The sequence below is a fragment of the Echinops telfairi genome, unplaced genomic scaffold (genome assembly GCF_000313985.2).
Source record: "Echinops telfairi isolate 266 unplaced genomic scaffold, ASM31398v2 ScPeMD7_31;HRSCAF=116, whole genome shotgun sequence".
In the NCBI taxonomy this organism is placed as follows: Eukaryota; Metazoa; Chordata; class Mammalia; order Afrosoricida; family Tenrecidae; genus Echinops; species Echinops telfairi.
In genome coordinates this window covers 27,466,420-27,479,969 of record NW_022103928.1, presented here as the reverse complement: position 1 = coordinate 27,479,969, position 13,550 = coordinate 27,466,420, and the positions used below count along the sequence as shown (strand labels likewise).

Here is a 13,550-nt window from a genome sequence, read left to right as displayed (position 1 = left end):
GGGGGCCTAAAGACTGGTGGGTCATGTATTCCCTGCAGTCCTGCTGAAGAAAAGACCCAGTGTTCTGTCTTTTTTAAGACCACATGCCAAGAAAATCCTAGGGAGCAGTTCTACTCTAACACCTGGGTCGCTTGCGTCAGCATTGACTCCCTGGCAATTAGTAGTAACAGCCACATTGTAGAGCTCTCGTATACCTTAGACTGTATTTTCGGGCTTAAGTTCATGAGATGCTTTCCGACAGCATTACACTTGATTGCAATAATTGTAGATACATTCTTCTAAGGAAAAGAACAATACCCACAATTTCTACTCATTGGGACTGTTAACCTTAAATATCTTCTACAAGAACGCAGAAAGTTGAAGAAAACAACCTACCTAAATTTTGTTATTCTAGAATTTATTATTAGACTTGAAGCATTTTTCTGGTAAACTTTCTTTATTTCTTAGGTTTCACAAACATGTAAAATTTTGATATATTATTAAATATAGAATAGAATTAAGTTTAATACTTGTATTTTATTTCATACAACTAAATACTTGTGAGATTATATTCTTCCTACTAATGTTTGCAGAGAAGGACCTTGAGTATAGGGTGAACTTGTATAAATTTCTCTGCATAAATATGGATTGCAGGGTGTTTTTCTACTGTTAGAAGTTTAGTTTTGCAAGAATGGAAATAAAGGTTTTATGATCCGATTATAGCTCAGGAGGATTTAGGCTGCAATATAATGAATTGCCTGCTTTGGATTTATATGCTAGTTTGTAATACAGTACTTATGTTTTGCACATTCTCATCATTCTTTGTCAATACCTTTTGTTGTATTAGGATGCAGAGATTTGTGGATTGGTACAGATTTCAGAACAAGCTTGAGTTTTACATCTTGTTTTCATCATTATAGGTGTTTATAGTTCTAGTGTTTTACTAAATAAAATTAATTGAAGAAAATAAAATCCGCTTTCTTATTAGATGAGTAACAACTCACTTTAACACAATTTAACTTTACTGTGGTAGAGTTAATAATTACTATGTTAACAGCTAAAACCAGGCCAGGGGCTGACTGTGGAACAGACTATCAACTGCCTGTATGTAAGTTCAGGTTGAAACTGAAGGAAATGAAAACAGGTCCATGAGAGTGAAAATATGACATTGAATCTATCCTACCTAAATTTTGAGACCATTTCAAGAACAGATTTGATGCATTGAACACTAGTGACACAAGACCTGATGAGCAGTTGGAAGTTGGAAGATACCATGAAGAAAGCAAAAGGTCATTAAAAAGACAGGAAAGAAAGAAAAAACCAACGTGGATGTCAGAAGAGACTCAGAAACTTGCTTTTAGTTGTAGAGTAGCTAAAGCATATGAAAGAAATTAGGTAGTCAAAGAACTAAACAGAACATTTCAAAGGTCAGCTCAAGAAAACTAAGTAAAATATAATGAAATGTGTAAAGGCCTAGAACTAGAAAACAAATAGGGATAACAGTCAGCATATCTTACACAGAAAGACACTAGGGGTGGGGTGGGAATTCGAAGCTCAAGTTGCAATATTGAAAGAGTCTATGGGTAAAATGTTGAATGATGCAGGAAGCATCAAAAGAAGATGGCGAGAATACAGACTCACTGTAACAAGTAGAACCAGTCATCATATAACCATTTCAAAAGGTAGTTTGTGATTAAGAATCATTGGTACTGAAGGAAGATACTCCAGTTGTATTGAAAGCATTAGCCAAATACAAAGCTCTAGGAATTAATGGAATACCAATTGAAATGTTTCAACAATCGGACGAAGCACTGGAAGCACTCACTCATCTATGCCAAGAAGTTTGGAAGACAACTACTAGACTGGATGCGATTCCAAAGAAAGATGACCCAACAGAATGTGGAAATAGCGAACAATATTGATGTCACATGAAAGTAAAATTTTGCTGAAGATCCTCCAACAATGGTTGCAGCAATACACTGACAGGGAGCTGCGGGAGGTTCGGGCTGGATTCAGAAGAGGATGTAGAACTAGGGACATTGTTGCTAACATCAGAGAGATCTTGGCTGAAAGAAGAGAATGCCAAGGTATTCAATTGTGTGAACCATACAAACTGTGTATAGCCTTGAACAGAATGGGAATCCCAGAAAACTACATTGTTCTCATGTGGAACCCACACATGGATCGAAAGGCACTTGTACGAACATAACAAGGCAATACTACATGGTTTAAAGTCAGGAAATATGTACATCAGGGTTGCATCCTCTCGCCATATTTATTCAATCTGTGTGCTGAGCAAATAATTAGAACCTGGCTTATATGAAGAAGAATGCAACTTCAGGATTGGAGGAAGGCTTATTAATAACTTCTTCCATATGCAGATGACACAACTATGCTTGCTGAAAAAGTAAAGAGGACTCTATGTGACGAAAATCAAAGTCCTCAAAACTTAACCAGTAGGTAGCATCATGATAATCAGAGAAACAATTGAAGTTATCAATGATTTTGCCTTGCTTGGATACACAATCAATGCTCTTGGAAGCAATAGTCAAGAGATCAAATGATGCACTGTGTTGAGTAAATCTCCTGCACAAGACCTCTTTAAAGTGCTGAAAAGCAAGTATGTTACTTTGAGGATAAGGTGAACCTGATGACCTAAGCTGTGATATTTTCAGTAGGCTTATATGCATGTTCAAGTCGGACATTGAATACGGGAGTCAGAGAAAGAATTGCTTTTTTACCCCTGTAAAGAGTTAGTCTTGGAAACGCAAAGGGCAGTTCTGCTCTGTTCTATGGGGTTGCTATGAGTCAGTATCGACTTGATCGAAGGAGAATTGTCATTGTGTTTTTTACTAAGTGCTGCACTAATTTCTTTGAATCACTCTAGAAGTCAGGTTAATCTTGCTTGCTGTGTTCATTTTATAAGCATTCAAAAAAGTAGCTTTTTATTTGGGGGCTTCCCTAATGTAATAAAATTGCAAATGGAAACCATAGTCTGAGTTTATTCTTTACCTTTTAGACCACTGAGACAGCGTTACATGTAAGTATTACTATGGATCTAAGTCAGTAATACATTGTGACAACTAACCTGCTGTCTTTTTAGAACACTCTGGTTCTGTATCCTTACGTATCATCAGGCTAAGGGTACCAGAATGTGAAGTCTTCAAAAATCTTGGTATGGGGGAAGGAAATCTGCATTAAGTGTATAATAAAGTCCTTATTAGGTCTTATACTTAAATATTTCTCTGAACCATTTGAGTTGCCAATATTTAAGCAATTTTGGCCCATAAAAATAGTAATTTTGCAATCAACATAATGGAGTCAAGAGACTTTTAACTACTTAGTTAATAGACCCTTCTGGAAGTCCTGCTGGCTTAGTTGGGTTACTTGTTGGGTTGCTAGCCACAAGTTCAGCACTTTGAACCCACCAGCTACTCCTGGGGAGAAAGATGAGGGACTGTTTGTCCCTATGAAGATTTGTAGCTTCAGAAAACCACCGAGGCAGTCTACCCGGTCCCATAGGGTCACCGTGAGTCAGAATCTCCTCGATGGTGGTGGGTTTGGGGGTCCACCATAGGAATTCTTTCTACAATTTTCTTGGAAACATCCCAGGAAGAGGAAAGAAAAATAATGAGGATTTTCATGCTAAATGAGGAAGAGAATTAAGATCTCCATAGAGTAGAACTACAGCAGGGTTTCTTTGGTGCTCAAGAAACTCCCTACTACCAAGACTGGAGGGGATAAATGACTTCAGTACACATTCCCTGAACACCTGACTGCCAAGCTAGTGACCTGAAGACGGTTTCAACAAAAATCAATATAGCTGAAATAGCATTATTTGTGTTTACTCTGTGTACAATTTTCACAGTGTATATTCTTACATTAGTTAATGATAATATGACTTGTGGCATTTTGAACATTATAGAAATAGAATATACAACAGTAATAGCACAGAGGGCGAGGGTATGTATTAAAGGAATTATATTGTTGTTAAAGTCTTGATTTTTTTGTGCTATGTGGTAAAGGTTATTGATTTAAGGTACAATGTAATAAGCAAGAATGTATATTGTAATTTGCGGGGTAACCACTAGAAGAATAACAAAATATATAACACTTTAATAGAGGAACTTAAATGGAGTAATAATGTATAGCTTTACCACATTAAACTGTAAGAAAATGGGAAAAGACATTTTGAAAGCAAGAGCAACAAATACCGGTTACTTTACAACAGCTCCTTTCAATTAATCAAATATAGAAAATATTAATAGAAAAGTAAAAATTAAAATGATGGAGTAAAGAGCAGATGGGACAAAAATACATATAGCAAGATGACAGTAAAAGAATGGGAAAGGGTAACCCCTTAGTTGTGGAATTAATTCTGAGGCACAGTGACCATATAAGACAGAGTAGAACTGCTCCGTATGGTTTCCTAGGTAGTAAGTCTTTATGGAAGCAGACCGCCATGTCACTGTCTTACAGAGTCATTTTAATGCCATCCTTTCAGTTAGCAGCCCAACACTGAATCTGCTGTCCCACCAGGGCTCGTTAGAATGAGCCATTCTTTCAATCCATAAGTTCTTTTGGTGTGCGTGGAACTTTGCAGATTTTTACACTACTCAGTTCATGATTGGCATTTGATGTTTACTTGGACTGTGGGGTGGGGTGGGGTTTATTTTATGAATTGGGAAAGTAGCAGGGCAGTGCAAAAGAGGAAGAACCTCAGTAAGATGGAGTGACACAGTGGCTGCAACAAGGGGCTCAAACATAAGAACAATTGTGAGGATGGTACAGGACTGGGCAGTGTTTGTTTAGTTGTACATGGGGTCGCTATGAGTCAGAACTCTCTTGGTGGCACCTAACACAACAGCAACATTGTGGTTAGTTGGAAGTTTACAGAGCAAATTAGTTTCCCATTCAGCAATATACACAGAATATTCCTGGACATTAGATGCAATCCCCACAATGTGTTAGTACTCTCCCCATTTCCACCTTGGCTCCTCATTTCCATTTGCAGAGTTTTCTTGCCCCTTCCTGCCTTCTTTACATTGGGCGTATGCTGTCCTTTTAGTCTCCGTGATCATTCTAAGGAATATGTTCCTCCTTGGTGTTAATGTTCACTTTGTAGGCCTGTCTTTTATGTTGCCAAAAATAATATCCTGGAGCAAATTTTGTTTTAAGAAGAGTATCTGAGAGCCACAGCCTTGAGAGTCTTGGACTGTAGACCTTTGACCTTTTAAAGAAATCTCTTTTCAGATTTTGTTTTAAGGTAATAAAGTCATAACAATTACTGGTGCTCCAGTTGCTTTGCTAATAGCAGAAATACTTTATATCTAAGACAATATGTCTTTATAAGGAATTTCATTATTTCTGTAATAGTCCCTCTATTAATTCTACTTGCATCCCCAGGAGAAAAGTTGCAAAGTATTTTATTTCATTCTTTCTAACAGAAAAATGGAAGTACGGGTACTTTTACCCATTTAAACAACAAAAACCACGCATGCCTCCATTTCTGTTTCAACTTATTTTTCACTTGGAATTCAGTTTCAGTCAGCTTAATTATGAGGATTCGTTGCATGTTCTGAACCTTAGATCTGAGTCTTTTTTTTTAGGAGTCTTCATATTCCATCACCATTAGTGAGCTAAAAGTTTTTAGCTTTGGAATTTCACAAAAGATACAATTAAATATGCCCAAACTCTTTTCTGTTTAAAGTTCTTGGAATTAAAATATTACATGTAAGTTTTGGTTATAGCAATTTTTTGGAGTTTTGGCATCTTGTTATTTGTTTGAATTTCATAATTTTCTCTGCTCTGCCTAAGGTATTGTAAAATGAGGATGTAAAAGTCACAATTTAGATTTAAAAAATTGTGCACATATAACTTGGTAACTGAAAAATCCTGATATGTGATGTGCCCATATCTGAGATTAACCACTGCACACTCTTTTATTTTAAAGTTAGGTAGTTTATTCTTTCTTCACTCTTCTTGCCTGAAGAAAACAAATAGTATTATGATGTAGTCTCCTTTTAATAAAATTGAGGTCTTAGAAGAGGAGCACTTAATTTTTACTTATCTGAGAAACGTGAAAGGGTTGTTTTGGGAAATCAGTGGAATTATAAATATGACATGTCCCACACATGCAGTAGGTTAATTCTAACAAAGAGTATAAGACCAGATCAACACAAGGGCTTAATTAAAAGGCGCATTGGGGACACCTTAAGTTGGAACCAATTCCTTGGCAACTAACAGCAACAGTGAAGCAAAGCAATGTCATATATATTCCCAAATTCTGTTTTGGTCACTTACTAGATTACATTCAGAGAACAGCATGTATAGTGAAACGTTGCATATAAGTGGAACTTTAGGCTTGCACTGGATGTCAGGAAACAAAATCAAATAAGGAATATCTGACAAGTGATGGCAAAATATATTTTTATCTGAAGACAAAGTGGGTGCATAAGCAAATGTGAAGAAAGCTGACGGTGCCCCGCTATCAAAAGATATAGGGTCTGGGGTCTTAAAGGCTTGAAGGTAACAGGTGCCCATCTAGCTGAGAAGCAACAAAGCCCATATGAAAGAAGCACACCAGCCTGTGTGATCCTGAGGTGTCGAAGGTATCAGGTATCAGGTATCAGGCATCAACAGAACAAAAAATCATATCGTGAATGAGGAGGAGTGCGGAGTTCAGACCCCAAAGCCCATCTGTAGGCAATTGGACATCCCCTTACGGAAGGGTCTCGGGGAGGAGACAAGCCAGTCAGGGTACAGTGTAGCAACGCTGAAACATACAACTTTCCTCTAGTTCCTGTATGCCTCCCCCTCCCCCTCCACACACACATACTATCATGATGACAAATTCTACCTTACAAATCTGGCTAGACCAGGGGATGTACATTGGTACAGGTAGGAACTGGAAACACAGGAAATCCAGGCAGGATGATCCCTTCAGGACCAGTGGTGAGGGTGGCTATGATGGGAGGGTGGAGGGAGAGTGGGATCGAGAGGGGGAACTGATTACAAGGATGTACATATAACCTTCTCCCTGGGGGACGGACAACAGAAAAGTGGGTGAAGGGAGATGTCAGACAGTGTAACTATGACAAAATAATAATTTATAAATTATCAAGGGTTCATGAAGGAGGGGGGAGCAGGGAGGGAGGGTGAAAAATGAGCTGATGCCAGGGCCTTAAGTGGAGAGCAAATGCTCTGAGAATGATGAGGTCAATAAATGTACAAATGTGATTTACACAATTGATGTAAGTATGGATTGTGGTAAGAGTTGTGTGAGCCCCTAATAAAATGATTTTTAAAATACTACATATTTTTATCTTTGGAACTGACCTCACAATTATTATTTTTCATACCTCTTTACCTGCATTAAGAAGTCCTGGTGATACTATGAGTTAGGCATTAGGCTACTAACCACAAAGTTGGTAGTTCAAAACGACCAGCTGCTCCGTGGGAGGAAGACGAGGCTGTCTGCTCTTATAAAGATGTACAGCCTTGGAGACCCACCCTATATAGAGCTGGTATGAGTCAGTCTCGTTTGGATGGCAGTGATTTTGAGTGACGCAGTGGTTAAAGTGATCAGTTGGGATTTAAAAGATTGGTAATTCAAACCTACCAGCCCATTCAAACTCAGGTCGCTCAGTGGAAGAAAGATGTGGCAATCGGTTTTCATAAGTAAGTATTTACTGCCCTGGAAACTCTAGGGGCAGTTCTACTTTGCCTTATAGGATAGTTAGGGTCCATGGCAGCGTTGTTGTTGCTGCTGTTGTTGTTTTTGCATTGATGCACGCTAGGGGGTAGCGTGGAGTGGGCTTAAGAAATTTACATTGTTCCACTGAGAGAGGGCAGCCCCATCAGCTCTAATTGAACTTGGTAAGAAGTTGAAGTCACAGTCTAAGTATGCCTCTGAACCTGACACTCATTCCTGAGGCTGGACCCCTCCCTGTGAATAAGAGGAAAAGCTCCGCCGGTTCTATTAGACCGAGTCTCAGAAATGCTGAGCCCAGCTGGTAGGAGTTTCCTTTTCGGGGCTGGGAAGCCAAGAGCTCGTGCAGTCCGGGTCTCCTTTGCCACCTTCTTTTCTTCACACCACTTTAGCCGGCTGCGGCGGCGAGGGCAGTGTTGTGGTTGGCGTGAACACCTGCCCTGGGAGGAGCAGGCGCTGCTGCCAGCGATCTACTCGAGGCAGATGCGCTCTCGCCCCGCGAGCCACTCCTCCCACGCTGACCCGAGCGGCCGGGCCGCCCCGCACGAGTCCCAGGTGGCACCACAGTGGCTACTCCTACCTGCAGCGACTTGCGATTTGGTGGAACGAGAAGGCTGGTCCTCGGGTTTGGACCCCTCACAGCTGACTCACGGGAAATGCTAGGAGAGCTTGGCACGAGACGAAGCTGCCCCAGGACTCTGCTCCTCCCTTCCTCCTCCTCCTCCTTCTCCTCCTCCTCATGTTCCCCCGCCCTCCGCCGCTGCCGCTGCCAGACAGGGCTTCGCAGTATCTCCATAGAACAATGAAGTGGTTCCAAGTTTGCTCCGGCGACTCCCAGGGAAATTCGTTGGACTTCTATGACAGTCATCGAAATGTTTTATCACCGACTTTTCTAAGAAGCTGTTTATGAGAGAGAGAGAGAGAGAGAGAGAGAAGCAAGCCAGACCAACCCACCACCACGGTGCGCCGAGGATTGCTTTGTCTGAAGATACTCGGGGACAATGGTTCAGCGCTTTAGCCTGCGGAGGCAGCTCTCCAAGGTGGGTGGCTCTGGCTGTGGGCTTGGAGGCCACGCTCCTGGCTTTGCCGGCCTGCCTCTTGCTCCTCCGCGGTCTGTCAGCCTGCCTTTTTCCGGGCTGAGGAGTGGGGAGGGGGCGCGCTGCCTTTTGTTCTTTCATCCGACACAGGCACAAAGGTTTCAGGCTGACTGCACCGGCAATCCGGATTTTGTTCTCGAAAAATGGGAGAACTAGAGGGATGTTGTCGTTACCTCCTTGAGTACAATTTCCTTGCATGAAAGAGAGAGAATAATGGGTAGAAAGTGGATATTGAATTAGCAGTTCAGCTAGCAGCTTGTAGCCCACGATGAGCAAGCCGCGCTGGTCTGCGGAATGCCCGCTTCAATAAACATGTGAGCGTTAAACTGGAAAGCACCACAGAGCAGTGCTCCGTCGCCCTCCGTGGACAGGCGAAGCCAGCGTCTTTAATGAAGTGTGTGCAAAGTGGCGACGAGGAGTTTTTAGTGAAGTGTCAGGGTTGCCCGGATTCTGATCGAAAAGCATGTTTCATGTGCACTGTTTGGGGAAGAAAGTTCTTTTAATCCGAGAAAGGCAAACTGTACATTTAAAGAGCGTGCCCTTTTCCGGGGGATCCCGCTGGTTGTAGGAAGCTGTGCCCGCCGGCTGTTGCAGTCCCTTCTTGTTGCAGTCGCTGAGCTGTTTTTTAGCTGGTGCAGAAAGTAGTTTGTAAAGAGGCGTGGTGGTGTTGAGGTTTATTTCAAGAAATAAGTCTGTTCTTTTAAAGCTCTGTTTTTAAAATGTAGCACTTAGCTAAATTGTGTCACAGTTCATTCCCTGCAGACATTCAGTAGGCTTTGTTCACTTCCTCTGTTGTCGGTTGGTCGGGAAATGTTAAATTCCAAAATGTGTCATGCCCACAAGGGAAGCCATTGGTTCCTCCCAGGTGACCCAAGTATAGACTGCACCCACCACCCAAAACCAGCCTAGCTCTTGCCTCCCTGTCACATGCCAGTGGACTCTTAGGAGTGTTAAAGTATTTCTTCCTGCTCTGTGTGTGTGGCCAGTGGGTGGATGGGTAGGAAGTCCCATAAAAATGTATAGATTCTTAGCACGGCGACATTTCTCTCCCACCTATTTATTGAAAAAAAAATTTTTTTTTTTTTGAGCTTTACTTCACCCTGTGTGCTCCCTATGCTCAATGTGTGGCAATCATTTACCAAAAAAGCTGCTTGGGGGAAATTAAGAATACCTTCTCTCTAGTATGAAGAAACAAAAGACGCATTATATTAAAAACACTTTTAGAGGGAAAACATCTTTTTATTTCCTTTCTCTAAAACCCCCTCCAGTTTAATGTAGTTTCTGTGTCTGATAATGGAGGGGCAGGACCAAATCCAAGGATATTGATTTTCTATTGCATCCTTATGAATGGACTGAAAAAATAATATTTTTAATTATTTTAGTCGGTGACACTGAAATGCAAAAGAGAAACTGACTAGTCATGACAATAAGTTTTTTTGTTGGTTTTGTCACAGTGAGTGCCGCTGTGCATATGTTACCTGAGCCCAGTGGTACCCCCAGTGTATGGTATTTCTGGCACACACTGAATGTTTAAAGTGAAACTTTTATTTTTAAATCAAATTGGGGGCAATTTTATACAGGTCCAACTATGGTAAGATATATCGTTGCTAATCTTCTGTAAGCATGAGGTCATTGTAAGATGAAAACATTTTAACAGGTTTACTGTTTTAATAAATAGGAGTACTAAAGTGATTCTTTTTTTCTCTTTTTTTTTATCATTTTATTAGGGGCTCATACAACTCATCACAATCCATACATACATCAATTGTGTAAAGCGCATTTGTACATTCATTGCCCTCATCATTCTCAAAACATTTCCTCTCCACATATGCCCCCAGCATGAGGTTCTCATTTTCCCCCTCTTTCCCCGCTCCCCACTCCCTCATGAGCCCTTGATAGTTTATAAATTGTTATTTTGTCATATCTTGCCCTGTCCGACGTCTCCCTTCACCCTCTTTTCGGTTGTCCGTCCCCCAGGAGAAGGTCATATATAGTTCCTTGTAATCGGTTCCCTCTTTCCTACCCACTCTCCCTCTACCCTCCCAGTATCGCCACTCACACCACTGGTCCTGTAGGGATCATCTGTCCTGGATTCCCTGGATTTTCAGTTCCTATCTGTACCAGTGTACATCCTCTGTTCTAGCCAGATTTGCAAGGTAGAATTCGTGTCATGATAGTGGGAGCAGGGAGGAAACATTTAGGAACTAGAGGAAAGTTGTATTTTTCATCGTTGTAAAGCGATTATCTTTAAACTCTGTTATAAATTTTTGGAAAAACACTTGTAAATATTATCAATGATTTTAAACTTATCATCCCCTTTTTAAAAAATCTCATTGCCGTTGAGTTGATACCACTTTTCATCTTAAATTTGATTGTCTTGTTTACTTATACTGGACATTTTCACTGGGATATTTAAATAATTGCTCTAGCCTAATAAATGTTCACCCCCTAACTAAGAAAAAATGAAACTCCAACAGGTTGATTCTGACTTCTGGTGGCCCTGTAGAACAGAAGAGAATCTGTTCGCTAGGACTTCGAGGTTGTAAATCTTGTTGGCAGCACACTGTGCCACATCTTTCTTCCAAAGAACTGCTGGTGGCTTTGAACAGACCTACCTTTCAGATAGTAGTCCAGTGCTTAATCCATTGTGCCACCAGGACACCTTGAACTAAGAATAAAAGAATAAGTAAATTTAGGAAAAGGTGAAACAAAAATCTCCAGTTTGACTAGAACTTAGTTACCTGATTTCTAGAAAAGCTCTTGCTTTATCTTACCTCACTTTTTGTTATCCTTTTACATGATTTCTGTATGTGTGACTTCAAAATTATTCACTAAGGAGCTTTCTCTTCCCACCCTATCCCCACAGCATGAGCTAACCTTTACATAGAGAATTTTGTAAGAGAGAAAAGAAGTATCATCATTTCACTTAATTCTTTTGAATGATTATTTGAGTTAATTTCAGTTCCTTTTATTCTTAAAGAAAATGAAACTTAGAGAACTTAAGTCATTTACCCAAGATCACCCGGGAATAGAGCCAAATTCAAGCCTAAATTTAACTACAAAAGCCATTCTATTTGTCCATCGGAACAAGCCTCCCTTAAATTTCTGGTGTTTCAGTCATTCTCACTATCTGGTCTCTCATGTTCACCAAAGATAATACTAATTTCAGCACTACAGGAAAAGGCTGCTCTAAAGTATTAGTATCCTGTAGAATTTAAACTTATTGCTCAAATTGGATAAAGTGTGCCTCAAAATTATAGCTATAGAAACATTGATTTGACTGAAATAGTTAATCCATGTTAAATCTGTTAAATATTAATCCATGTTGAAGTTTTAACTGCTTAGATTGATGGGACACTTTTAAAGTTTCCCATCTATTGAGAACAATTTGCCAATTTGCTCTTCAATTGCTCATGTTTTAAGGATGATACAGTGGGTTAGACATTTACACAGTATGTCTTAACTCACTCTGGCCTATCTCTCTGATCAGAGGATAATTTTCCCTGAAAGTTTTTAAATGAGTAACAAAAATTAGTTTTCCCCCTTCATTTCCAAGGAATACAGGTTTGTTTGTTTTTTTAAGTGTGATACAAATAAGGGTTTGAGAAAATTGTTTGAAAATTTCTTACGTTAGTAAAATATTATATACCTTTTTATTTTACTTTTGAATAGGTCATTTATTATCTTGGTTCAAAAATTTTTTTTTCTTAACTCTGAACTTTTGCTTACAACCATGTTATTAAACCTGGCTCACATTCCTGCTTGCCTTTGAAGGTAATCACTTTTTATTTTCTTGTTCTCCCACCTATTGTAGTTGATGCCTATCTAAGCAAATGCAATTATACTAAGGGGCTTCAAAAATTTCTGGAAGCATTCCATTATGTTTTAATTCCATTTTTCCATGAACAATTTGAAGCTCTCATAAAATTTCTGACTTCCTCACACATAAGATAATTGCTGTACAGTTTGTTCCTGGATAATAACTTCTATATTAATTTTCTAGGTCTAGATTGGAATAGTGATCTCATATTGGGGTTCACATTAATTTTATGTTTTCATGTGAGGCTTGCTTGTTGTTTTTTTAAGGCAGACCCAGGCTAACTCTCTCTCTCTCTCTCTCTCTCTCTCTCTCTCTCTCACTGCCATCGAGTTGATTCTGATTGTTGTTTCCAAGACTAACTCTTTTTTTAATAAGATACCCCTTCTTTCCTTCCTTTCTTTCCTTTTTCCAACAGTTTTATTGGCCTGTAATTCACATATCGTACAATTCAATGGTTTCAGTCACATCAAGAAGAATTGTACAATCATCACTGCAATCAGTTTTAGAACATTTTCTTGAATTTTGTACTGATTGTTATTAGCTCCCCATTGCCCCCCAACCTCCCCTGTCATACCACCAAAGGACCGTTAATTCCATTACTGTCTCTAGATTTACCTGTTCTGGATTTCATATACAGGAAAACATGAAAACACAAGCAACAAAAACTCAACAAGAATCACAAAGTAAAACAGAAAAAACCCTCAAATTGAAAGCAGAAAATACTAAAAACTAGAACAAATTAAAGAGGATCATAAGGAAGATCAAACAATAGGGTGGCAAGTTTTAACCTAATCACATCTGCAGCAATCCAGTTTCCAATGTATTTTGCATGTTAGCAAGGCTATTCACTTCCCTGGTCCATGATCAGAGGGGATTCCTCAGGGCCTTAATTCATGTGTATTTCCCCTTCATTTTTCGAGACTGTAACTCTTTTTTTTTTTTT

The 13,550-nt window shown here is 39.7% G+C and overlaps 1 protein-coding gene across 3 annotated transcripts in view; it reads left to right on the top strand.

Annotated features, from left to right (window-relative positions):
* TMCC1 (transmembrane and coiled-coil domain family 1) overlaps nt 1–13,550 on the top strand; it is a 170,068-nt gene that overhangs the window by 43,929 nt on the left and 112,589 nt on the right. The window contains exon 1 of one of the 3 annotated variants that reach the window (XM_045289822.1): nt 8,655–8,730. The exons of the other annotated variants lie outside the window; for them this stretch is intronic. Coding sequence (XP_045145757.1) covers nt 8,692–8,730 — 39 coding nt within the window. The 5' untranslated portion in view covers nt 8,655–8,691. Of the gene's footprint in view, nt 1–8,654; nt 8,731–13,550 lie in introns of those variants that run through there. 3 annotated transcript variants of the gene reach the window in all.